The sequence below is a fragment of the Rhineura floridana genome, chromosome 21 (assembly GCF_030035675.1).
Source record: "Rhineura floridana isolate rRhiFlo1 chromosome 21, rRhiFlo1.hap2, whole genome shotgun sequence".
Classification (NCBI taxonomy): domain Eukaryota; kingdom Metazoa; phylum Chordata; class Lepidosauria; order Squamata; family Rhineuridae; genus Rhineura; species Rhineura floridana.
The window spans coordinates 1,871,218-1,898,637 of record NC_084500.1 but is presented as its reverse complement, the minus strand read 5'-3'; the positions used below and the strand labels follow the sequence as shown (position 1 = coordinate 1,898,637).

Sequence of the window (27,420 nt, the reverse complement as noted above, 5' to 3'; positions counted from 1 at the left end):
AATTAAGTTCTTACTCAACGTAGACCCAATGGAATTAGTGGACCTAAATTAGATGTTTCCACTAATTTAAATGGGTCTGCTCTGAGTATGACTAACACTGGCTTCAACCCAATAATTTTATTTTCTTGTGCTTTTAATGGATGGTTTCATTTGCCTACTGTTTTTATAGCTCACTCATTATTCATCTTAGTATTGTTTTAAATGTTTAAGATTTTATTTTTTAAAGTTGTGTATTAAATATTCTGTTTTGTTAGCTGCCTTGAAAACCTAGTTGATCAGCAGGATAGAACTTTTTTTAAAATAAAAATCATAAATCTGACCCTCTTCTTCCCAGATTTTCCCCAATCAACTACTTATGGCTCACTTCAGTTACTTAAACTAAAAAAGAAGGGCCACATTTAAAGCATTTATTTTGAAAAAAAAATACAAAAAGGTTGTTGAATTGTAAACATACAAGTCATCTCTCCACATCTCAGATATCATTTTTTTTTAAATAATTAAAACTAAGATCATTTTTCACATGTCAATAAAACTGCAAAAAGAAGAAGAGGGAGGAGCACATAAATCATTCTCCAGAAATTGAAAAGCAAATAATCGCCACTGATCAAAGAAAAGGAATACACACAGAGGAGCAAATCCCTGCATGTGTATCAACTGACAGACCCGAGCCATGTGTGGAAAAAGATAACCCACAGGGACAAGAGCAAGAAGAAAAAAGGACTCCTAGCCAGTACCCAAGATTCGTATATGTAGGCACCCTTGCAGATCGCAGATCAGCCTGCATGGGCATTGATGCACAGATAATCTGAGGAATCAGCCTTGGCATTGTCCATCTCCGGTTTGGGGTGAGGGGGCAAGGGAGATGAAGTCTAAGTCTCTGTTTCTCCATCCCCATCATGTGATGACCGCCTACCAACAGTTTGGTGGATATGCACACAGATATCAACAGACATGCTCCAGTGTGGTCACAGCCCGCTGCTCACACACCTGTGGGCCACAGCTAAGTATCTTCAGGCAAGCACAAAAATGTATTTCCACGATTTCATGTATTTGACATCCTGAAGCAGTTTTTAAAAATCCACTCATTTAAAAGCTAAGGTGCAAGAACTAGAGAGAGAGAAAGAAAAAAACAGACAGACTAGCATCTTCAGCTCAGCCCAAACACGCTCTGCTTCTGTGGTTTCTAAACAGTTGTGTAAACGGACAACAAAAGTCCTGGATTTCCAGCACCAAGTCTTAGGAGTTTTGCCATGAAAGTGCTTCAGGCTCAGTCCACCAAGAACATAAGTGTCGTGAACGCTGGACAGCAAGCATGCAATGAAGTGTTCTTGTGCGCTATCCATTGGCTCTAAGGAGGCTTGCCCAGAAGAGATTTCTAACTGGATTGTCCTCTCTTCAGTGCCTTGATCCTGGAATCACTTGCCATAAACAGCTCCCGTATTTCAGTGGAGTCAGTGGCACAAGGAGTGAGACACAGAAGTTTACATGTGCACACAACTCTTCCCCCCTTTTTTTAAAAAAAAGACCATAGTATGAAACAAAAAAATATTTTCTGAACAAACAGCCCAGCAGGTTCTTTGACGATGTCACCCAGCTGCTTTCTTTAAAAGGCAGCCAACATCCCTAATCAGGAAAGAAACGAAAAGAAATATTTCAGTATGTGCTACTCAAGGGTGGGCAATCTACAGCCTGCTTGTGGGAGGAGCCATAACCTGGTAGCAGAGCACCTGATTTGCATGCAGAAGCTCCGAGGGTCAATCTCTAGCATCTCTAGGACAGGCTGGAAAAGACCCCTGCCGGAAACCTTGGGGAGTCACTCCAAGCCAGAGTAGACCATACCAGATCTAGAATGGCCGGTGGTTGGACTCAGTGTAAGACAACTTCCTATGTTTACACCATCTCGTGCTATTGACAGGATCTTAGCATACAGACATGTGGAATGGGCATCTTTGCGTTGTTTTCAGCACACACAAAACAGTTTTCGGTTTCGGCAAACCTACTCAGATGTGCAATTGCATTATATGTATTTGCTGTGGGACTGTTGATTTTCCTTTTGATACAGATATACATTTTGTATCTCCTTTTTTAAAAGTTTGATTTTATCAATATTTTTCTTATGATTAGTTTAGTGTCTTATGTAAACTGCTATCGATTAAGCGGCATATAAATCTGTTGAGAACCATAACTTGCAAGGTTCTCACCCTCACTGGCAACACCACATCAAAGGTTTACACTTATTACCGTGCTCATTTCAAGGAAATCATGGGAAGTGTAGTTTATGAAGGGTGCTGACAGTTAGCACCCCTATTCCCCTCGCAGAGCAACGGTTCTCCGAGTTCTCTGGGAAGAGGGACTGACTGTTAAAATCACTCTGGAAACCTTAGCTCTGTGAGGGGAACAGAGGTCTTCTAAAAACTCTCAGCGCTTGTAACGAACTGACAACAACAAACAATCCAGGATTCTTTGGGGAAAGCCATGACTGTTTAAAGTGGAATAATAGTGGAATAAATGCACAGTGTGGATGTGGCCAGGATGTTCCATTTTATTACCAACTACATACCATTAAGTCCACCAGGTCTTCTATTTCACTAGATCAGTCTATCAAAAGAGAGAGAGGTTTTTCAATTAAAAATCTGCTGCCCATTCAAATCAATTCTGTTTGAAGACACAGGGAAAAGTCAAAAGTAAATTACTAGGAACTGATCAGTAGCAGATTCAGGGCAGGCAAAAAAGACAGGATGCTTTTCAAGCAGCACATGATGAAATTGCTGCCACAAGACTGAGTGACACCAGCGACAGAGATAAAGGAACAGTACAAATTCATGGAGGTGGGGAGTGGCCTATCAGTGCTTTTGGGTCAAGATGGCTAAATGGAACCTCCCACTACAGCAGCAGCGTACCTCAGAAGAGCAGATGCTAGGAAGCAAACCGGGGGGGGGGGAGCTCTGAATTCATCACCATTTAATTAAATGCGGATTGGGACAAAAAGGTCTATATATTTCCAACTCTACTATTCTATAATTCTATTTGATCTGGATTCCTGCACTGAGCAGGGGGTTGGACTTGATGGCCTTGTAGGCCCCTTCCAACTCTACTATTCTATGATATAAGAGCATACAAAGAACGCTGCTAGTTCAACTGAGAGTCTGTCTAGACCAGCTTCCTGTTTCCGCAGCTGATGGGAATCTTAGTCCAACAATGTCTGGAGGGCACCAAGTTGGCAAAGTCTGAAGGAAATAAATAAGTTTTTCTTTCTTTTTATGTTTGGCTCCATAAGAGATGGCATTCCTAAAACTGATTTAGAGTGAGAATACAGGGTGAGGATCAACTTTTTAAACAAGAAGATTTTAACTGGTCCCCATCTGCACTATACATTTAAAGCGGTATCATACGACTTTCAATAGTCATGGCTTCCTCCAAAGAATCCTGGGAACCATAGTACATGAGAGTTGTTAGGAGACCCTTTTCCCCTTATAGAGCTACAATTCCCAGAGTTCCCTGGGAAGAGGGACTGGGAACTGTAGCTGTGCGTGGGGAACAGGGGTCTGCAAACAACTCTCGGCACCCTTCGCAAACAACATTTCCCAGGATTCTTCGGGGGTCCTATATAGTGCAGATGGAGCCTTGGTTGGCAACTCTAATGAAAATGCACAGCTTCTGCAACACTTGTGGGGGTGGGAGGTAATTGCACACACATTTGCAGCCGAGCAGAATGGTTGATGCAGGCGGCACAGAAAGCCAAATGAGGGCAGATCCTTTGCAGCTGTTGGTTAAACTCAGCACAGCCCACCAAGCCAAAAGGCCAGGCGGTCAGAAGGGCAAGCACAGACCCAGCCAAAGCGCCACCACCCTCTGCGCTTCGAGAGGGCACAACGCGCAGACACACACACAACAAGGAGCTGGATGGGGAGGCGTTCTGGTGCCTGCAGCCAAAAATGTGATTGTGCTTGGGGAAAAATGCAAGACAGACATGGCATACTATTCTACTTTTATCAGCTCCTCATTCATTTTATCTTGACATGCGGCTTCCTTTCCACCGTCTTCCTGGGCTGCAATGAGAAGAAAAGCTATTGCTCATTTGGGACAGAAAGCTCTCGCCTTCAGGTTGAACAAATGCTTATTTTAAAAAAAATTCACTTCACAGGAGATCAGTATCGTGCGTTGTTTTTCCAGTCTGGTAATCGCTGCTGTGGGTTGGTAATTGGAACTGTAACTATTAAAGCTTGTGCTTGAGCTTGCTTGTTCCTCCTCCCTCCCTTGCATTTTTCCTTGTGCATCATGTCTTTCTTAGACTGTAAAGTGAGTGATCACCTTAATACTGTTTTTTTTTAACAGCCATTTTGGCAAAGAGGCAGAATATAAACACCGTAAATACACCAGTCATAGTAAAAAATCCATTTTGGCCTCAACGCTGAGTCGGCTGAGTCTTTGAGCGGGTTGCAGGGAAAACCAGCTAAACAGTAACTTTGTGGATGAGCCAATTTCACCCATAAATACTGGGTTCTTACATTACTTTGGCAGGAGCGATGCTCATTCCTGGAACGCCATCAGGTAACTCAAGATGCCTGGATAGCACTGGCCACTTTGCAATGGAGGATAAGACTATCAATGGCTACTAGCCACGACAGCTACTAGCCTGAGAGGCAGTATACCTCTAAATGCCAGTTGCTGGGAATCCCAAGTGGGGAGAGTTGCTGTTGGGCGCTCCGGTCCTGCTTTTGGGCTTCCCAGAAAAGGCATGTGGTTGGCCACTGTGAGCCCAGGATATGCTGAACTAGACGGGCCACTGGCCTGATGCAGCAGCCAGGCTCTTCCCATGTTCTTATAGTGCATTAAAGCCTACCGCAGTGGTAGCCCAAGCACACCTAGGCCATTGTGTGAGCTCTCAGGCAAGGATGCTTGTTGAACCCCTTGCCAGGGCTTCTTCTGTAGCTCAAACTCAATTAAGTTGCAAAAGGTCGTCACAATGAGGTGACCATCAATACCAAAACATTACCTGTGGCATTCCTTTGAGAAAATCAGGAAGCTGAAATTCTCCTTTATAGACCTGGAAAGGAAGACAAAAACCCACAAACTTTTAAATGTAAGTTTTGATTTTATATAAGTGCCAGCATGGTATAGCGGTTAGAGTGTCAGACCAGGACCTGGGAGACCAAGGTTCAAATTCCCGCTTGACCATGAAGCTCACTGCGTGCTCTTGGGCCAGTCACTGCCTCCCAGCCTAAACTACCTCACAGGGTTGTTGTGTGGATAAAATGAGGAGTGCATACAGCACCTTGGAGAATGTAGTAACAACAACATATACGTTTCTCTCAGGCACCTTCCATACAGGATGCTCACAGCAATACTATAACCACATTCACACCAGACGTTTATCACACTATTATTCCATTTCAAACAGTCATGGCTTCCCCCACAAAGAATCTCAAGAAGTGTAGTTTGTGAAGGGTGCTGAGAGTTATTAGGAGACCTCCTTTTCCCCGCACAGCGCTACAATTCCCAGAGTGATTTAACAGTCAGTCCCTCTAGAACTTTGTCACTCTGGACAGCTCTCTGCACCCTGCACACACTACCCTCCCCAGGATACTGTGAGGGAAGCCATGACCGTTTAAAGTGGAATAACAGTGAAATAAATGTATAGTGTGAATGTGGTTTATAAATGTATGACACATACACACACACACAAAATATCAACAGCGAAACCAAGCATCAAGCTATTCGTCTTTAAAATCTGGAAATAGAAAGAATGAACCTGTTCGAAAAAGACAAATAATTGGGTGTTGGAACAAATTAAACCAGAACTATCACTAGAAGCTAAAATGATGAAACTGAGGTTATCGTACTTTGGACACATCATGAGAAGACATGATTCACTAGAAAAGACAATAATGCTGGGGAAAACAGAAGGGAGTAAAAAAAGAAGAAGGCCAAACAAGAGATGGATTGACTCCGTAAAGGAAGCCACAGACCTGGACTTACAAGATCTGAACAGGGTGGTTCATGGCAGATGGTCTTGGAGATCGCTGATTCATAGGGTCGCCATAAGTCGAAATCGACTTGAAGGCATGTAACAACAACAATAAAGTCACTTGAAACTAGAAAAGCTTCCAGGAATTTTTTAAAAAATTAAATTAAAAAGGGTTCACTCTCCAGCAAATTTAAACAACGGAAGAGGTCTGGCAGAATTCCCTGACCTGCAGTTTCATGGAGGCAACCTTTCTAGATGAGAGGCACCCAGATGGAAGGCGTGAAAAGGAACACACAGGTGGAGGTGCGTTCCTTCAGGTATGCCAAGTCCAAGTGGCCTAAACATAATCTTGAATGGTAATAAACCAGCACCTTGAATTGTGTCTGGAAGCAAGATAAGGGGTTGCAGGTATGCCATTGGAACATAGGAAGCTGTTTAATAAGTGTATAATAATCTCACCTCAAGTAATATCCTGGATGTGGGATGTAGACAGGCAACCACCCAGAATGGAAAAGGCAGCTTGCCTGTGTGGACGCATCCACCATGCGTCCTGTGGAAGTGTCGTAGCTCTGCCTTGCACACAGAAGGTCTCACATTCAACCCCCAATGGCATTCCTAACTGTTAGAGCCACACAACAATGGAACCAATGACCTAGAGAGGTAGTGGGCTCTCCGACACTGGAGGCATTCAAGGGGCAGCTGGACAGCCATCTGTTGGGAATGCTTTGATTTGGATTCCTGCATGGAGCAGGGGGTTGGACTAGATGGCCTTAGAGAACCCTTCCAACTCTTGTTGTTATGTGCCTTCAAGCCGATTACGACTTATGGTGACCCTGCGAACCAACGACCTCCAAGAGCATCTGTCATGAACCACCTTGTTCAGATCTTGTAAGTTCAGGTCTACTATTCTATATGATCTCCAGGTAGGGCTGCAAAAGCCTGAAACCTTGGAGAGCCGCTGCCAGTCAGTGTAGACAGCACTGAGCTACCTGGCCCAAAGGTCTGACTCTTTATAAGGCAGCTGCCTGCATTTCCCCAGGTGCTCAGGAGAGGCTTTTGGGCAAGGTACAGAATTCTCCTTGCGTGAGCGTCCTTTGAGCTCACACATTATTTCCTGTATTTAATTTCCATTATTTACCCATTAACCTAGCCCCTCTAGGCAAGGCCAATCAAGCAACAGCGAATCACATCAGATAAGGTAATATCGCAGAAAGATTTCAGAACTGCTTTGGCTCCTTTGTTTTAATTATGTTTTTAGCTGACTCTTTATTTGTGGGCAAGGGGCATTCAATCACTGCATTTATCTGTTGTGTGAACAGTTTCACACCCTCTGATGAAGAAATATTTTAAATTAAATAAAATAAAATGCCTTGAGGCTTCACCAAAATGCTGATTATATCTAGGTAAAGGAAGATACACAAAATTCATCAAAGCAAAAGACCGGGGGGGGGGGATTGCAGGTGATCGCCAAATATAGAGTAATGCTTCTTTTATAAGCACATGAACTGGCTTGAACACACCTCTCTCTTCTAAGATATAAATTCCCTCCTCCTCTCCTGCCCCCACTTTCTCCCCCCACTGTCAAAGGCAGACTGTACTCTCCTCGGGACAGAGACTTCAGTTCTGCCTATGAAGCACTGCAAAGCACTATGCTCCATACAACACCCAACTTGCCAATGCAAGAAGTTTAAGCATCAGAACCGCTTTGCTAAATACAGCCTCATCTTTTACCCTTCTCGTGTTTTCCAGAACTTTCTGATCCGGCTTCCCGTAGTTGGGGGGGTTGGCAAAAGGGTCGTAGCCTAGTTTTGCCAGCATGGAGGCAATCACCGGCATATCATGAACAACGTCATCGGGGATTTTCCCAACCCATTTCGACAAGGCTTCCACGTTCACCGGCTTGATTACTTGGTCCGTAGATCTTTCAACTCTGAAAAAAAAATATTTTTTTAAATTGATAATCTGATATATTCGTGTGAAACTGATGTCCTGTTTAACAAGAAACATATTGCCAGGGCTCAGTGAAAACACTGGATTTCATTTGCACACACAGCAAGAGACCCCTGCTAAAATTCATAGAATCACAGAATAGTAGAGTTGGAAGGGGCCTATAAGGCCATCAAGTCCAACCCACTGAGCAATGCAGGAATCCAAATCAAAGCATTCCCGACAGATGGGTGTCCAGCTGCCTCTTGATACAGAGGGCAGGTACACACAAATTTGCAGATTCCAGAGAATTTTATTGGTTGGAAGCATTCCAAAAGGCAGGGCAAAGATCCTGTTAGATGCTTTTTACGTACAGGACTTAAATCATCTCCCCTGGACATTCCACTTGGTAAACTGAGGCTGAAACTATGGGATGCAGACAACACGCGAGGCTCAAGCAAAAGGGGAGGGAGGGAATCCGTGGTCAAGGGGAAGGTGCTTGACCCTTCCCCACCACCACCCCGACACACACACGCACACTTCTGGTGGGAGAAAGCTCACACATCACAATTTCCTTCCCCAGTTGGCTCAGAGTGCAGAAGTAAGTCCAGTGAGGAGGCAGAGGGCATGGCCAGAACAGAAGACTTTGCAGGGGAGAATTTGCCCACCAATTCTCTCCCAACAATCTCAAACACAAAGGAAGACAGTCAGACCTTTGCTCCATGTTGGTCAGTACTGCCCACACTGACTGGCAGCCACTCTTCAGGGTTTCCTCCGGGGGATATTCCCGGCTCCACCTGGAGGTGCCATTGGAGGACTGAACCTGGGCCCTTCTGCATGCAAGGCTGGTGCTTAACCACTGAACTACAGCTCTCTCCTTAAAACACACACACGCATATACCAAGATTCCAGTCCTCATGGTTCTGAAATATTTATTTATTTATTTGCTGTTATTTATTATTTGATTTATATCCCACCCTTCCTCCCAGCAGGAGCCCAGGGTGGCAAGTTAAAGGCCAAGTTAACTAGGAACACAGAAAGCTGCCAAATGCGGCCCTCCCTGTCTGGCCCTCGGGTCTCTCTGCCCAGGCCACGCCCACTCCCCAGGCCACGCCTCTCATGGGCCCCTCTCTGCAACCTAGTGATTTCACCTGGCTGGGATGGGTCCTAGAACTATAGCCCTCCCTTGCCAGGATGGAGAGTATTTTTTTTTCAGGGGAGGCAAGCCATTCATGAGGGACTGGGCTGAAAAAGATCCATCGCCCCTGTCCTGGGTACATGAGAATCTGCCTTCAGCCGAGTCAGACTACTGGTCCATCTTGCTCAGTATCGCCAACACTGATTGGCAGCAGCACTCCAGAGTTTTAGGCCGGGAGACTTCCCCAGTCGCCTTCCTGGAGCGGACGCTGACAGCTGAAGCCGGGACACTCTGCATGCAAAGCAGGTGCTCTACCAATGAACTACAGCCTTACACAGACAAACACACAGAGCCACATTGCCCAGCAGACGCCTGCTTTGCCAAGGCAAAGTGCAGCTCCAGAGAGCAACCCTTCCCAAACTGCTGCCAACCCTTGGATTTTGCAGCTGATTAACGTAGGGGAGAAACGCCCAGGCAGACTGACGCTCTTGGGCACGTCCTCCCTGATTGTCAAGACAGTGTTCCTCTTTCACCGCAGGAGGCGAGGGGGGGGGAGGAAGACGCCCTCGCCACACTAAACTCCCACAAGGGGACGGTGGGCAGCGTCTAGGGGGTGCCCTCCAGCCACCTCTCCAGGAGGCTGGGCCCCAATTCCCCACCGGCTCCTCTGGGAAAGGCCACAGGGGAGTCAGGCCAAGGCACCCTGGGGCAAGAGCAGGGAAATGGACCCATTTAGGTTGAAGCTCGCAGGCATCCCCTTGGGCTAGTCTCTCTCTCCCCCGCCCCCATCACCTTGCTTATCCTACCTTGCAGGGTGGAGGGGAAAACTGGTCAAGCTCCCCCTCCCAACTTGAATCACCTTGAGATCCTCTATCCATGATAGAGTCACCGGTGGGGGGAGAGAGAGAGAGATCTTATGTTCTTATTGCTAGAGGGTGAGGGTCATCTAATGCATCCTCTCCCTGCAAACATGGCGCCCTCCAGAAGTTTTGGCACCGTAACTCCCATCGCCCTAGCCAGAAAGTCCGAGGAGGCAAACTCGAAAGAGCTGTGTAAGCTCAGCCTGCAGAAAAGGGAATTAATTATCTGTGTGCCATCTTCAAAGGTTTGAAGGGCTGTTCGCAGAGATGTTGGAGCTAAACTGTTTTCTCTCACTCCGGAGGGGAGGATCCAAAGCCAACGGGTTCCAGTTACAAGAAAAAGGGATTTAGACCAAACATTTGGAAGGACGTCCGGACAGAACAAGCTGTTTGACAGAGGAACAGGCCCTCTCGGAAGGCGGTGGACCCTCTTTCGTTAAGACATTTTCAAGCAGAGGCTAGGCAGCAGCAGATTGCATCAGCAAGGGCTTGGACTAGATGACCTTTGGGGAACCCCTTCCAGCTCAACAATTCTAAATTCATGGAGGGGGAGAGGCTTGACAGTGGCTATTAGCCATGATGCCCAGATGTAACGTTCAGAGGCAGTACTGGGTATTAATGGCTACTAGCCACGATGGCTCAGCTCTGCCTCCCCTGTCGGAGGCAGGATGCTTCTGAAAACCAGTTGCTGGAAATTGCAGGAGGGGAGAGTTGCTCTTGCGCTCAGGTCCTGCTTGCGGGCTTCCCTTAGGCATCTGGTTGGCCACTGTGAGAACGGGATGCTGGACTAGACGGGCCACTGGCCTGGTCCAACAGGCAGGCTCTTCATATATTCTTACTTCTCCAAATACTAGATGATAAAGAGCAAGGGCAACAGAGCCCTTCTTAGGCTAGGTGGATAGAGAGAAATTCAGAAGCCCCTTGCCTCCACATTGTAAGAAAAGAAAAACCGGTGAAGACACACACAAGAGACTCACATTGTACATTCCATCTTGCATCTTTGCGGGTTTTGCTTAGAGTAAGAAAAAGAAAGTTGGCCCAGCTCCTCACTGGGGGAAATTACTTTTTTTTTTTCGCCCTGCAGGCTGCCGCAGCCACAGCTGTTTCCCATCAGGGAGAAGGGCAAATGCCAGAACTGGCAGCCCTCGTTATGGGGAGGCTCTGCGCACTAAGCCTGTGCCAGAAGCCACGTTGGCAAAGCCTTCCGAGCCACAAAAAGTCTCGTGCTATTCCGCACCGGTGCCAAAGCCTTTGGTGCGACAGATCTCGCACCAGCTTTCAAACCAAGCTCGTGGGAGACCAGAGGGCGGGAAAAAAAGTATGGAAATTTCTAGAGGACTGGCGCAGTGGGCCAAACCAATAAAAGCAAGCAAGGCCTGGTTTATCCAGTCTCCAGAATCGGAGGGCAAAAACGGCTCCAACTGGGAGGCCACTGAGCTCAAAGTAAATATTGTTTCGTAACAGGAGATGGATAAACTCACTGAAACGAGGAGAAGGAAGAAACTGGCCTCCCTTTCCCCACTTTAATTCTATCCCAATTACCTCCCCTCGTCCCATCCCAACAGGCAGACAGATGCAGTTTGAAAACTGTCCTCACCGATCAGTTCATGCAAGCTTTAAGTCGGTGGATGTTTCTTAAATGTTGGGGAGCAGTTTCTTCCAGCCCCCCCAAAACTAAAACAGGAGGCACTAATCTGGACTTTTATTCCTAAAGAGGTCGACTTTTAGAGCATGGAGGAAAAAATTCCCTGTTCACCCAGAGGAATATCCCTTTTAAAAAAAGTGCTCTCCTCAGCATGCCTTCCAGTTAGGAGCAGACTAGTTCAGAGCAGCAACTCACACAGCGGCCCAAGAGGTAACCGCCTCTGAAGGGTGGCGGTTCTGATCACACCAGCCAGTCAGACCTCATGCAGAGGCACAGCCTGCCCCTAGTAGAGGCTGACTGGTAGGAGGAAGCATAACCAGGGACTCATAGAGAGGCATGACAGGGAGCCCCCTCATCTTGGCTTCAAACATTTAACCCACAACACAGCAATTCCTCTCTCTCCACACAGCAGGATACTCCTGTGTACCGTTCAGATACAAAGATGTGAAAGTCCGGGGGGAAACTGGGAAAATTGGCAGGGAGAGGGAAGTGGTTCCTGGTTTTGCCCCCTTGGAAAAATGGGAGGGGGGTAAACTGGGGAAAAACAAGAAAAAAACTGGGTAGGTATTCCCCCCCCCCCAAAAAAAAATTTCCCACTGTATTTCCAGACCTTCACATCTCTAACTGGGAATCGCGAAACACAAGCTTCAGGCAACAGACCAGTGGCATCAAATCAAACCAAATCAATCCAATTTTAAAACCAGTGGGCTCAGTTTGCATCACAGGGACAAGGGAAGCTGCATTATACAGAGACAGACCACTGGGGTCCATCTAGCTCAGTGATGTCCACATGGACTAGCAGCATCTCTCCAGGATTTCAGACAAGGGACCTTCCCAGCCCTGCCTGGAGATCCTGCTGGGGAATCAAAACTGGGACCTTCTGCATGCAAGGCAGCTGTTCTGCCACTGAGCTGTGGCCCTTCCTCAGGACCAAAGGCCCCTGGCTGTTCTTTAGAGCTCATTGCGGGGTTCATGGACGCCTCCAAAACAGAACAGCCATGGCTGGAACCCGGCGCACAGAGAGGACGCTTCCATCTCTTCAAAGACGGAGGGGGATTTAGCGGCCTAAAACAGGCTGCAGCCAGAGCCAAGATCAAAGACAGCCTCGTGGTTAAGCATCTCAAGCCAAAAGGAAGAAAGAAAAAGACGTTCCAAAACATTGTTGCTCGCCCTGGAAGCTCTTGCTGCTAGGGGCGCGTGTCTCTAGCATGCTGATCTCACATGTTGGGAAGGGGGAAGGCAGACCTCAGACCTACAGGGTCTACTTCAGCCTCTACTAAAACCCTGAGGGTCCAAAATCAGAGCTGGGTACAAAAAAGTAACTCTGCCAGGCAAAGCGTTGCAGGTGTATAGGATGCCTCTGAGCACACACTGAGCCCAGGGATTTGCGATCAATGCTGGAACCAATCTCCCAAATCCTTGTACACAGAGGACCCATTTGCAACCAGATGCTGCGTGCGTCCTGGTGTTGTTTGAGCCCTACGAGCGCACACGCACACATCCCACAGACTGTAGGCCTTGGACTTTGCCCCCATAAGTCCTCACTCAACCAGGCTACCGGCTGCGCAAGAGCTGCACAGTGTGCCCCGTGCAAGGCGAGACCTCATTTCCGCCTCCCCTGTAATCAGATGTAGAAAACGGCCCTCTGCCCTGCCCAAACCAGAAAGAGGAGACAATCCCGCACAGACACTCCGAAGGTCACCGTTAATTGCAGAAGGTCCCAAGGGCAGCGATGGAAACAGTTATCACGGCTATATTCCTTCCATGGAACAACGCCAGGGCTGGGGAGTCGGAGTTGGAGTCGGGAGCAATTTTGGGTGGAGTCGGCGTTGGTAGAAATGTACCGACTCTGACTTCCAAATAAATTTTGATTGACAAGCAGCAATTTTGGGTGGAGTCGGAGTTGGGTGCAATTTTGGGTGGAGTCGGAGTCGGTAGAAATGTACCAACTCTGACTTCCAAATAAATTTTGATTGACAAGAAGCAATTTTGGGTGGAGTCGGAGTCGGACAGCAGAAAAACAGAGGAGTCGGAGTCAAAGGTTGGGCGTACCGACTCCACAGCCCTGAACAACGCAGCGTTTCATTACCTTAAATACATCTAAAGTTCAGTTCTCTGAGCATGCTGAAAAGGGCACGCGAGAAGCTTTCAGTGCCTTTGTATCCTTCCCCCCCTCTTCATGTCCAAACAATGAAACAGAAATACATGCCATTGAACTGACACATCTCAAAATATCCAAATATCTCCAAGGAAAAGAATTTCCAAGAGAAGCTTGGTGTGCAACATTTAAGGCTGCAAACCAACAGCCCCTGGGAAGGCACAGGGTTCCTCCAATTCCCCTCTCTGAGAGTGGAGATACAGGTCCCCCCCATAGAGGGGGACACCCAGCCTCTTTCACGCCCTTTGATAGGCTACAGAAAGGTATTTTTCCTAAGTGTGTTTGGAACAACGGAAGGATGCCATTTGCAATTCCAACACTGGACAAGCTTGATAATTGCAAAGTTGTAATTGAATGTTTTCCAGGCAATTCTCCCTATCAAAGTCTGTTGAGTCAGCGCATCATGCGCAGTTCCTTGAGTTGCTAAAATGTATCCGCATCAACGGCTTCCAAGACCTTTGTTTTAAACTTGGGAGGTGGGGAAGGCGATGCAAAGGGAAGACAATGCTGTTGCCTTAACATTTTTACAATATTCCAAGAGGAAAAAATAATGTCTTTGCAGACGATAGAGCATTTAAGTGTGCTTTAATTTCCCCCCTCAAATGCTTCAGGTCAAAAACTTGTAGTGCATTGGAAGAAAAAAATTAATAACATGGGATACTTTATTTCTGAGCTTTGTTTATTAAAGGCAAGTAAAATAAACATACTTAACTGGATCGCTCTTGAGGACATCGGAAAATTACCCTATGCAAATTAAGGTAACTGGAAGGGGAAATTTTTCCAGTGCAAAGTTTTCTGGAAACTCCACACTGCTAATTCCCTGAGGCATAGCCCTCCATTTCCTCTGATACACACCCCAGAGGAGGAGTGAAGGAAACAAAACATGCCAGCCCTGGAGTTGTCGTGGTTCATTTCCCATTCTTTAAATCTCTCCACTCTGCCCACCACACGAAGCATGCTTCACTGCTTTCTTATTCCTAATCAAATATTTTCGGCTCAAAATACTTATCGACTGCTGAGGGAGAGGAGAAAAATATGAGATGTTCATAGAGCCCATTAAATGAATACTTATTTCCTAAATCTAAGCCAGATTAAAATGCAAAAACTGGATCTCAGTTGATTTAGGGCAGGGGTTGGGCAGCTCAGGCCCAAGGGCTGAATGCGGCCCTCCAGACCACGCTACCTGGCTCCCGAGACTCTCTCTCCAAGCCCTGAGGCATACCCACCCCTACTGCTCTTTGAGGACTGGAATACCTCCTCAAATTTTGTGTGTTCTGTGTGGGTATAAGTTAAGAGTCACATCCATAGCCCCACCTACTTCTGCATCTGGCCCCACCCCTTTTCCCTCTGGCCACACCCATTTTATGCCTCTGGCCCCACCCACCACCATGTGGCCCGCAGTAGGTTCCTTATGAGAAAATGTGAACCTCAGACTTCTTTTTTTAACAGATTTTGTCTAGCTTTTTTTTAAAAAAAATGTTTTTAAGATTTTTTTAAAATATATTTTAAAGTCTGTTTGTATGATGTTTTAAAGTGTTTTTAGTGCTTTTGTATGCCGACCTATGAGGAAGGGCGGGATATAAATCTAAAAATAAATAAACCAACCAGGAAAGAAGTAAATAAATAAATAAAATGTCCCCCACTCCCACCCCCAATTCAGGGCACTGGAGAATTTTTCCCAATTGAAATATTTTCCAGAAAAGCCACCACGGGTGCCCAAGGAAGGAACCGACTCACTTGGAAAGAGAGACGCCCCCGGCTTTCCCGATCATTTCTTCGTGGTGCAAAACGGCAGGATTCCACGGGATGTGAAGGAACTTCAGAAGGGTCCTCAGCCACTGCTCAGGATGCAAGACCAGCTGCTCGTAATGCACAATCATGCAACGGTCCAAGCCGGCCTCCAAGCACTGGTTGTACATAATCTCAATGGCACGATTCCACTTGATCAAGCAGTCCCTGTAGCTGTCGAGGTCAAAGCCAGCAATGGTGACCTTCCGGGAGATCATGGAATGGACGGACGCCCGGCCGTCTCGTACCATCAAGACAAATTTGGCATTGGGGAAAATCTTGGCGAGGTAAGTTAAGGACTTGAGGGCAAAGGGGTCCTTGTTGCACAGGAATGGAGCCGGCTCTCCATGCTTTACGATGATCTCCAACAAGAATGCCTGCATGGCTGAATCCAAGACCTCATCAGTGACACCCGCCTCATCCAGTCGGATCTTCTCCTTGCTTGACCGAGCCCACATCTGCTTGATGGCCAGGATCCGAGGGATCACCCTGGTCTCTTCCCCGCAACGGATGTCCGGGTGAGCATCCAGCATTGCCCGCATCAAGGTCGTGCCACTCCGGGGCACCCCTCCGATGAAGATTAAAGGCATGTCTTTGTGGTAAGGCAAGGTGGCGTTTTCTTTCAAACCCAAGCTGGCTCTCGATGTGGCCCTCGCTGGCTCCAGGCGGACCAGCTGGCTCCGTTCCTCTGTCCAGTGGTGGCATTCCATGGCATGTTGCCCCAAGTAGAAGACTGTCACCGAGCTGACCACTAGGCACGCCAGCAACAAGTTCTGCTTGAGTTTGCCAACCATCTTCCGACAAAAGGCCGCCTCACACGACTGAAGCAGATCGCCCAGCCCACGTCAGCATTTTGAACCACAAAGAGCCTGGACCCCAAAGATCAAAACCTGTCGGGGTGGGGGAGTGGAACAAAAAGGGAAAAGAAAGAAAATTCATGGTCATGTTGGGACTACTGCTTATGAACTTCCCCAGCCCAGAGTAACACTTCAGGCAATCCCTCTGAGGGTGGCTTGGAGGGCGGTGAGAAGGGAGAGGGCCTTTTGAATGGTGGCTCCCCGTCTGTGGAACAAGCTCCCCAGTGAGGTCCACCTGGCACCTTCACTGACATCTTTTCAGTGCCACATGAAGACTTATATTTCCTCCCAGGCATTTGATAAGACTGAGATAATGTTCTTTGTGTAAGTGTGATGCCAAACCTCCCTGTGGCTGTATGGGGGTGGTGATGGTTCTTTTATCCAGGGCTGTGGAGTCGGAGTTGTGGAGTCAGAGTCAGGAGCAATTTTGGGTGGAGTCGGAAGAAATGTACCGACTCCAACTCTGACTCCGATTCAACTCCAACTCCTTCATAAATGGCAAATGTATATTAACTACTAATAACAAATTTACTGTAGTATCCCCAGGGATTGGGCTCGTGGGAGTTGTAGTTCAAAAAAGTAACTTTTCCAAGCTCTGGATTCACGTGGTGGTGATGAAATGCCTCGTGCTACCATTTTACTACAGTAAATTTGTTATTACTAGTTAATATACATTTGCCATTTATGAAGGAGTCGGAGTCAGAGTCAGACAGTAGAAAAATAGAGGAGTCGGAGTCGAAGGTCTGGCGTACCGACTCCACAGCCCTGGTTTTATCATTTTGTTTTATGGTATATTCAGTTTTTGTTTCTAACACTGCTAAAAGTCACCTGGAGACCTTTGAGTAACAAATGACCAATAAATCTAATACATGATGATGATGGCCCGCCTGCATTGGCTGCCTGTATGTTTCCGAGCCCGATTCAAGGTGCTGGTTTTAACCTATAAAGTCTTACACGGCTTGGGACCACAATACCTGATGGGACACCTCTCCCAACAAGAACCCACCTGCACACTACGTTCAACATCAAAGGTCCTCCTCCGGGTGCCTACTCCGAGGGAAGCTTGGAGGATGGCAACAAGGGAGAGGGCCTTATCAGTGGTGGCCCCCAAAACTGTGGAATGATCTCCCTGACGAGGTGCGCCTGGCTCCAACACTGTTATCTTTTCGGCGCCAGGTCAAAATTTTCCTCTTCTCCCAGGCATTTTTTAACAGCATTTGAATAGCGCATTTTTAACTTGCCTATCGGTTTTTATGGTTTTTAAATTGGTATGGTTTTAAATTTGTATACTTGTTTTTAATGCTTTAAATTGTTGTAAATTGCCCAGAGAGCTTTGGCTATGAGGCGGTATATAAATGCAATCAATCAATCAATCAATGATGATGATGACGACAGAGTCCTTGAGAATGGTTGATAACGAATATATTAAGTTCAGAGTCCACTGGGAATTGAGGATGCGCTGGAGCCAAGTTGCACATTTTCTGAAGCTACCTGCGGTTCTAATGCTGGAGCGAGGCACTCTCCCAACTGCTGACGGCCAACAAGTGCACCCCTAGCTCAAGGAGGGGGAAAGTGTTTCTGTTCCATGGAAGGCGCTTCTCCCTCCCATCAGTGCTCTTTGAAGTCCTTAAGAGCCTCCCCATGCTGCTCCTTTGCACTGCCAACACTGGGGGTGCAAAGGAGAGGTGGGTTGCCCTGCCCACCTGTCAAAGTTGGCCCGCAAGGTGAGGCCAGGTAAAGATCTGGCCCCGGGAGCCAAAAACGTTCCCCACCCCTGCTTTAGAAAGCAAATGAACCAGGTCCATCTCTATGCTCCAGTTATAGCGGAGGCTCAGTTGATGGAGGCTGCGGAAACGGCCTTAAGAACCTAGTAAGAGCCTTGTTTGCTGGATCAGGCCAGTGGCCCACCTAGTCCAGCATCCTGTTCTCACAGGGGCCAACCCAGATGCCCTGAAGGGAAGCCTGCAAGCAGGACCCGAGTGCAAGAGCACTCTCCCCTCCTGCTCTTTCCAGCATCTGGTATTTGGAACCATCCTGCCTCCGACCATTGTGGCTAGTAGCCATTGGTAGCCTTATCCTCCATGGATGTGTCTAATCCTCTGTTAAAGCCATCCATGTGTTGGCCTTTATTGCCTCCTGCGGGAGCAAATTCCATAGTTTAACTATGCACTGAAGTCCTTCTGTGAAGGACTTTCTTTTGTCCATCTGCATCTGCCAACATTCGGCTTCACTAGACGACCATGAATTCTAGTGCTATAAGACAGGGAGAAAAAGCTTTCTCTGTCCACTTTCTCCACGTCATGCATCATGCCGGTCGATATAAGGCACCTCCCTATGTTCCTAGAAGCCAATCCTTTTCTGCTGTAAGAGGGTAGTGGATCTAGACTTTTAAGCGCCTGCTGGCTGTTTAAATACACCTGTCGGGTATGCTTTGAAGTAGGACTCCTGCACTGAGCAGGAGGTTGGACTTGATGGCCTTACAGGCCCCTTCCAACTCTACTATTACGTGATTTTATGATTCTGTGATTTTATACTCTTCTGTCAGGTTGCCTCTTGCTTGCCTTTTCTCTAAACTAAAAAGCCCCAAATACTGAGTTTTTCACTGTGGTAAGTCATGGTATTATTTGCGCTGGGTGCAAGGGCGCTCCTAGACACTTCAAGGCCTTGGGGCCACAGGCCCACGATGCAAATAAAACTGGCGAATGTTCATTTATATGTATAGAAACCTATGGGAAATTAAGGTGGTGGGTGTCTCCAGTCATTAACACTCTGTAGTCCTTGCTGTCATATATGAGAGAGAGAGAGACAGACAGAGAGAGAGAGATTGATTATATATAGGGAGATTAGATAAATCTAGGAAAGGCCATATCCCAGTGGGATTCCTCAGGAGGTTCAACTCTCCATCCGATACAATTCCAATCAAAGCAAGGGACAGGTAGAGCCCTCCACACTTGAAAGAGTTCAAGCCACAGAGCAAGAGAGAAAAAATAAGGCAGACAAAAGCAGCTGTTTGGTGTCAAGCTGACTCATTTCCACAAAAGCAGCAGGTGGAGAGAAATGCACGTTTGGACCTGCCCGTCTGACAAGCAGGGGCAGCAAAAAGCATCGCCGAGCCACCCTCAAGGGATGGATGCCCGAGACGGCTGAGCTTCCATCATTCTGACTATCTGGGCAAAAGAATGTCAGTTGGATTTCAACAGCTGCTTTTCCTGGATCTGCCTAAGTCTAGCATGTGGTTGCGCCAGCCAGCCAGGCGCCTCTTGGGAAGCCCCCAAGTAGACCCTGAAGATGGCAGTCCCCGGTACATAGTATGCAGAGTTACACTGTCTCTGAACATGTAGGTTCCATTATGAAAGGCAGCTAAAACAAATTCATGGCAGAGGAGGGGACTAATGCTCATTTAATAAGAACAGGATCAGACCAAATATTAAGCATCTTGTCCAAAAGCTTGAAGGGAGCCCACTGGATTGGCCTTCCCCAAAGCTGGTGCCCTCCAGCTGTTTTGGACTACAATTCCCACAAGTCCTGGCCAGCACCTGCTGAATGGGGCAGATGGGAGTTGTAGTCCTAAACCGCTGGGGGGCACCAGGTTTGGACAAGGCCGGTGTGAGTTATCCCAGTGCAGGATTTGAATTCCTTTATCCCAAAATAAATCCTTAAACTCCTGTTTTGCTGTAAGCTACAGGTCTCAGTCAGAGTTGATCAACAACCAATTAAAAAAAAAACTCTTCTGTAGGAGAAACTTTTCAAGCTTCTCCAACTGACCCAGGTGAATTAGCCTGGCTCGGATCTGTCTATCCAACATCTCCTGACCATCTGTATTCCATTTTCCCCATCGCCACCTATGTTTACACCAAATGCAAAGCAAGGGAACTTAGTTACACACAGACAGACACCGAGACTGCCTGAAGGCTGAACTCAAGAGCCAAGAAACTAACACTGAATGCTAAAACCAGTTTTTTCCATTTCCTGGATCTAAACTTTATTCGAAGGAGTTGGAGGCTGAAAAATCTTGTCTTGAGTTTGGGCAAAGATAGCACTCCTTCCCTCTGGACCTGAGCTACTGCATTTAATTTTAGACACTTTTTTAAAAGAAATTAGAAATTAGACTCAGGGCAAACTCCAGAAAACATCACAGCCATATATAAATGTTTAAAACCTGCCCTGGACAGAAAAAAGTACTTTCTTTTGTCTGTCCTCAGTCTTCCAGCATTCAGCTTCAGTGGATGTCCACAAGCAGCTTTTCTCTGTCCACTTTTCACACCCCATGCATAATTTTATACGCTTCTACCATGTCACCTCTTTCTCGCCTTTTCTCTAAGCTAACAAGCCCCAAATGCTGCACCTTTTCCACATAGGGGAGTTGCTCCATCCCCTTGATCGTTCTGGTTGACCTTTTCCGAACCTTTTCCAACTCTACAATATCCTTTTTGAGGTGAGGCGACCAGAACTGTACAGTGTTCCAAATGCGGCCAACCCATAGATTTATACAACGGCCTTACGATATTGGCAGTTTTATTTTCAATACCTTTCCTAATGATCCCTAGCATGAAATTTGCCTTTTTTCACGGCTGACACACACGGAGTCAACATCTTCATTGAGCCATCCGCTATGGGCCCAAGGTCTCGTTCCTAGTCTCTCACCGCCAGTTCAGACCCTATGAGCGTATATGTGAAATTAAGATTGTTTTGCTCTGATAGGCATCACTTTACACTTGTTTACACTCAATTGCATCTGCTGTTTTACCACCCGTACACTCAGTTTGGAGAGGTCTTTTTGGAGCTCTTCGCAACCCCTCTTCCATTTAACAACCCTGAGCAATTCAGTATCATCAGCAAACTTGGCCACCTCACTGCTCACCCCTAACTGTAGGTCGTTTAAGAACAAGTCAAAAAGCGCAGGAGATCCCAATAAGGATCCTTGGGGGGGCTCTACTTTCTACATCCCTCCATTGGAAGAACTGTCCATTGATTCCTACTCTCTGCTTTCTGTTTCTTAGTCAGTTCCGGACCCACTGGAGGACCTCTCCTCTTACCCTGTTCTCACAATAGCTAAAACAGTAACAACTTTCCTCTTAAGGGAAAAGGTTCTCTCTGTAACATCCTCAAGTTTGCTCATGCCAACATGGTTGAAACCTTAAGCAACCCTAGAAGCGGGCAAGAGAAAAGGACAGCGACCCCATAGGGTGAATATCCACACAGACAGAAAGCATGCCACCCCCTAGCAGGACAATCAACTTTTGTTTTCAAAACTTCTGGTGCCTTTGAGGATGTGCAGAGTATCTTTCTTTGGTTGAGGGAACCAGCTTCCCTGTTGTTATTTTTAATGGTCCGGAGGATACAATGGTTCACACATAACACTAAGCCACGGTTTGTTTAAAAAACCACAAGTTAATCATGAGTTGTCTCACAGACAACCTGGTCTGGGGTGATCAAACAAACCATAGTTAAGGAAGGGCGCTGGGTTCATACATAATGTTGGTTCATAAGCCAACAACAAGCTTCAGATCATGGTTTGCTGGCAATAGAGAAGCCATAGTTAAGCCACTGGGCAGGGCCCACACATAATGCTAAGCAATGGTTTAATAAATCATAATTTGACAAACCATAGTTTAGTTTTATGCGCAACCCAGCATATAGAACATAAAGCACATTTTTTTAAAAATCAATGTAAAGACATAGTAGATCTGAGCATGTATAAAATGCCCTTCATTTCCAACAGTAAACAGATTAAAAAACAAAAAACAGGGTGCCACTGAGCATGTACAGGTCGCTACCCCAGATTTTTTTAAAAAAACACCGATTGGGGAGTTTGGGGACATGCTCAGATACTCTTTGGTGTAACACACATTAAACAGACACAATCACCCCTATTAGAAAATATCTACTAAGACATTAAGAGAAATCTTGTTTTTTTGACTGAGCAATCTTCCCGCTCTGTCAAAGAAATATGAAGATGAATTCTATCGAGGAAGGGTGTGGACAGAGTTAGCCAAAATCCTCAGTGGCAATTGGTAGGTTGGTTGGCTGCTCTTCTTTTAAAGAGTGAAAAGACACAATGTCTCTGAGCACATGCAGAGTATCCTTCACAATCTCACAAGAAACATGTTTAAAACATCAGCGCCAACACCACCGTAGACATACACAACAGCTTCAGTCTTTGGGTAGAAGCAGGTTAAAAGGAAACAGATGGGTGAGTTTTGTGCATGCTCAGAGGCTTTTTCTTCTAACAGACTTCTCTTTTCCTGGGTTTGCACTCTTCACCTTCTGGCAGTGAGAGGGCGGGAGGCTCAAGGGCCAACTGGTTGCTGCCCTTTTCTCCTTTTCAGTTTAAGGGCACACAGCCTCTGAGCACATGCTGACTGCACTCTGTTTCCGACCCAAAAGCAGATTGCCTTCCAGGAACCTGTGCACTGGGGCGCAGCATCGGTGAGCCCGTGCAAGGTGCGCTTGCATGGGGACCAAGTGTACAAAAAAAAAGACTTTGGGGGAATCTGTGCATGCTCAGAGACACCCTCTTCTGATCTTCCTTTTTTAAACCCGGAGTGAAAAGAACGCAGGAAAAGGAAAGGAGGGGGCAGGAGAGAGCCCGAAGCAAGCACCCATGCAGGCACGAGCGAATCAGCCTCTATTGGCAAAAGCAGAGGGCGGGCAGGGATCTTGCCTGCTGATTGGCCCCCGGGCACTAGGGATCTGCTGCACGCAGCTGTGATCCAAGAGGGTCTCCTCCGTCCTTACCTGCCAGGGCTCTCTGGGCGGACCCCATCCTCGCCCCGCCGCGCCTCCAAGCCTCGCCAGGCTCCTAGTCCGCTCTGTCCGCAGCGGCGCTGCCATGGAAATCACAAGCGCCCCCGGATTGGCCGATGTGTCGCCGCGCCCCATTGGCCGCGCTCGGGAGATGGGCGGTGGAGGAGCTGAAGACGGGGCTTTCCCTGGCCCCGCCCTTTGGTGCTTGTCAGAGCCTGGGCTTCCCCCCAACACACACACACACACACACACGTGGGCCCGGGAGGGAGGCGCCCAGCTGGATCTGGCTGCACAGCTGGCGAGGGGGACGGACGGAAAGGGGCAGCTGGAGGGATAGGAGGATGCAGCTGCATAGATGGAGCAAGCCTAACCTGGAATTATTATCATCATTACTACTAGTAGTATGCATAGATAAGGGCAAACCTACCGTGGAATTATTCTTAAATTAGCCAAATTCACGGAGGGGGATCAGGCTAGCTACCAATGGCTACAAGTCCCGATGGCAATGTTGCACCTCCACTGTCAGAGGCAGCAGGCATCTCTGTACTGCTTGCTGGAAGTCACAAGAGGGGAGAAGCTGCTCTCGCACTCAGGTCCTGCTTGCGGGCTTCCCAGAAGAGGCTTCTGGCTGACCACTGTGAGCACAGGATGATGTGCTGGACAAGATGAGCCTCTTGTCTGATGCAGCAGCCAGGCTCTTCTGATGTTCTTACAGGGCGGAGGCAATGACCGCAGAAGGACACAGAGGCCTAAGCCAAGGCCATTAGACTAAGCAAAGGGTAAAGAATGAAGGCGAGGGGTGAGGGGGGGGCAGGCAACATCACAATGATGAATCCATGGCACATCTGGATTAGGAGAGGCATTTCCGACAGATGTCATCCCTGGAACCTGCTTTGAACATCTGGGCTCACAGTATTCAGTTTCTTTTTGTAAAAAAATAAAATTGTCCATGTCTGTTTTTGAAGTTACACCTGCAGGTTTTTACATTTCCCCCTTTTTTGACATTTCTGCCATTTCTGTGATATGCAGCAGAGCCCTGGGTAGAAATTAGACATGCAGCCAAATACACATGCTTAGAATCAGTCTTAATTGATTTTTTTTTATGTTGCTCTTTTACAATGTAGATTTTAATTTAATGGAGGGACTGGGATGGGTTATTGAGAATTTTGTTAATTGCCTTGGATTCATTTTATTATTTTTTAAAAAATGAATGACAGGTTAACATTTCTTAGAAATAACTTAATCCAGAGATTAAACAGGGGGATTATTTGGGAGGCCATGGTACATCACCACTCAATGCATCTGAACCACTTGGGCAGACGAAATGAGGCAGTAAGCTATGACCAAGCCCTGGCACTCAGCACATAACTGACACTCGCTGTGCTTGGTTCGGATTATGCACGAGAGCTCAACATTTCCATATTAAGCGTCAACAGGTCATTTTGTTCCCTGGAAATTGCTTGCCAGTGACAGAAAAGAACGCCTCTAGCCATTTCCAGAATGCCTTTTTGCTCCCTGTGGGACTTACAATCACTCTGCATATGTCTAGACTTCAGGGTAGCGCAAGGAAAAGTCTATGAATACCAGTTGCCGGGAGTCAAAAGTGGGGAAGAGTGTGGCTGTGGTGCTCATGTTCTGCTTGCAAGATATGTAGAGCTCATACCGCTCCGTGGTATACCCCGGAGCTGAGAGCGATGAAACATGAGAGGAGGAAGCTGGAGTGCAGATGGAGGAAAACTCCCAGTGGATACAATCATGCCTTGGTAAGTGCCACCAATAAGTTGTATACAAAAGCGGTAAGGACAGCAAAGAAGCTTTATTTTGCTGCCTCTATTAGATCATCCCTATGCCGCCCAGCGGAGCTTTTTAAAGTCGTGCGTGGGCTCTTACACTCTGGCCCCCACGATACTACGGAAACATCGGAAGCCCGCTGCAACAAAATTGCTGGACACTTTCAAGATAAGATCGCATGTATCCGCAGGGATCTTGACTCCGATGTTGCGACAGATGAATCCACTGAAGTGTCCGGAGCACGGCCTTGCCCTTCATTATTGGATGAGTTTCAGTTGGTGCAGCTCGAGGAAGTGGACAAGGTGCTTGGAATGGTTCGGGCAACCACGTCTGTTCTGGATCCTTGCCCATCTTGGCTAGTGAAAGCTAGCAGGGCTGGGACCACCGGTTGGGCCAAGGAAGTGGTTAATGCCTCCTTGAGGGAGGGAGTAGTCCCTGGTAGCCTCAAGGAGGCAGTAGTGAGACCTCTTTTAAAGAAACCCTCCTTGGACCCAGATAACTTGAACAACTATGGACGGGTGGCGAATGTCCCTTTTTTGGGCAAGGTTTTGGAACGGGTGGTTGCCGGCCAGCTCCAGGCGCTCTTGGATGAAACCGATTATCTAGATCCGTTTCAATCCGGTTTTAGGCCCGGTTTTGGCACCGAAACAGCCTTGGTCGCCCTGTATGATGACCTTTGTCGGGAGAGGGACAGGGGGAGTGTGACTCTGTTGATTCTCCTTGATCTCTCAGTGGCGTTTGATACCATCGACCATGGTATCCTTCTGGGGAGACTCGCGGAGTTGGGTGTCGGGGGCACTGCTTGGCAGTGGTTCCGCTCCTACTTCGCGGACCGTCACCAGAAGGTAGTGCTTGGGGAACATCACTCGACACCATGGACTCTCCATTGCGGAGTCCCCCATGCTTTTCAACATCTACATGCAGCCGCTGGGTGCGGTCATCAGGAGTTTTGGAGTGCGTTGCCGTCAATATGCTGATGACACGCAGCTCTATTTCTCCTTTTCATCTTCTTCAGGTGAGTCTGTTGATGTGCTGAACCGTTGCCTGACCGCGATAATGGACTGGATGAGAGCTAATAAACTGAGACTCAATCCAGACAAGACCGAGACACTGCTGGTGAATGCCTTCCCTGCTCAGACGGTGGATGTTCTCCCTGTTCTGGATGGGGTTACACTCCCCCTGAAAGAACAGGTATGTAGTTTGGGGGTTCTTTTCGATTCTTCCTTGTCTCTCGAGGCCCAAGTGGCCTCGGTGGCACGGAATGCATTTTACCATCTTCGTCTGGTAGCCCAACTACGCCCCTATCTGGACAGGGATGACCTCGCCTCCGTTGTTCATGCTCGGGTAACTTCAAGATTGGATTACTGTAATGCGCTCTACGTAGGGCTGCCCTTGAAGACAGTTCGGAAGCTTCAGCTGGTGCAGAACGCGGCTGCCAGACTATTGACGAGGACCAGTCGGTCTTCGCATATAACACCTATTCTGGCGCGTCTGCACTGGCTTCCTATTTGCTTCCGGGCGAGATTCAAGGTGCTGGTTCTGACCTATAAAGCCTTACACGGCGTGGGACCTCAATACCTTGTGGAACGCCTCTCTCGCTATGAACCTACCCGTTCACTTCGTTCAGAATCTAAGGCCCTCCTCCGGGTACCAGCTCATCGGGAAGCCCGGAGGGTGGTTACTAGATCTAGGGCCTTTTCTGTGGTGGCCCCTGAGTTGTGGAACAGCCTCCCCGAAGAGGTACGCCTGGCGCCTACACTTCCATCTTTCCGGCGCCAGGTAAAGACCTTTTTATACTCCCAGGCATTTTAATCTTTTAATTTTCTTAATCTTTCTACTTTTAACATGTATCCTTCTTAATTTGTGTTGTATTTCGTTTTTGTTGTGCTTTCTGTTGTTTGTTTGTACATGTTTTTGTGATTTTTTACTATGATATATTGTATTTTATCTTGTTTGTTCACCGCCCTGAGAGCTATTCTGCTAAGGGCGGTATATAAATTGAAATAATAAATAAATAAATATCCCTTTGGGGTATCACGTTGGCCACTGTGAGAATGGGAAGCTGGACCGGGTGTGCCTTTGGCCCGCTCCAGTTGCAACTCCTTTCTTATACTCTTCCTAAGTCAGAGGGCATGGCTCTCAATTATGCTCAGGCCTAGTATAAGAACATCAGAAGAGCCTGCTGGATCAGGCCAGTGGCCCATCTAGTCCAGTGTCCTGTTCTCACAGTGGCCACCAGATGCCCAAAAGGGAAGCCATCAAGCAGGACCTGAGCGCAAGAGCAACTCTCCCCTCATGCGGTTTCCAGCAAGTGGTTTTCAGAAGCATCCAGCCTCCGACTGTGGAGGCAGAGCACAGCCATCATGGCAAGTAGCTATTGACAGCCTCATCCTCCATGATTTTATCTAATCCGTTTTTTGAAGCCATCCAAGTCGGTGGCCGTCACTGCCTCTTCTAGGAGGAAATCCCATTTATGTGCTCTGTGAAGAACAGGGATGGGTGGATCTGTGCATTTTGGTTCACTCATTTTTCCAATTTTAGA

General features: G+C 47.3%; 1 protein-coding gene across 3 annotated transcripts; it reads right to left on the bottom strand.

The window, feature by feature from the left end:
• Positions 1-419: 419 nt before the first annotated feature.
• On the bottom strand, positions 420-23,181 carry TPST1 (tyrosylprotein sulfotransferase 1). Of its 3 annotated transcripts, XR_009759865.1 has the most exons (7): positions 23,079-23,181; positions 15,433-16,373; positions 7,700-7,898; positions 4,997-5,047; positions 3,980-4,049; positions 2,561-2,598; positions 420-1,623 (listed from the first exon to the last, which is right to left on the bottom strand). XR_009759865.1 is itself a non-coding variant. In XM_061605092.1 (6 exons), exons 2-5 carry the CDS (start codon positions 16,275-16,277, stop codon positions 2,581-2,583), a joined length of 1,113 nt encoding a protein of 370 aa, XP_061461076.1. In that variant the 5' UTR covers positions 16,278-16,373; positions 23,079-23,181; the 3' UTR covers positions 420-1,623; positions 2,561-2,580. The 3 variants fall into 3 exon arrangements, 2 of the variants coding, with proteins under 2 accessions (XP_061461076.1, XP_061461075.1); XM_061605092.1 differs by lacking the exon at positions 3,980-4,049; XM_061605091.1 differs by lacking the exon at positions 420-1,623 and having other exon boundaries at positions 2,581-2,655.
• Between the last annotated feature and the right edge of the window lie 4,239 nt (positions 23,182-27,420).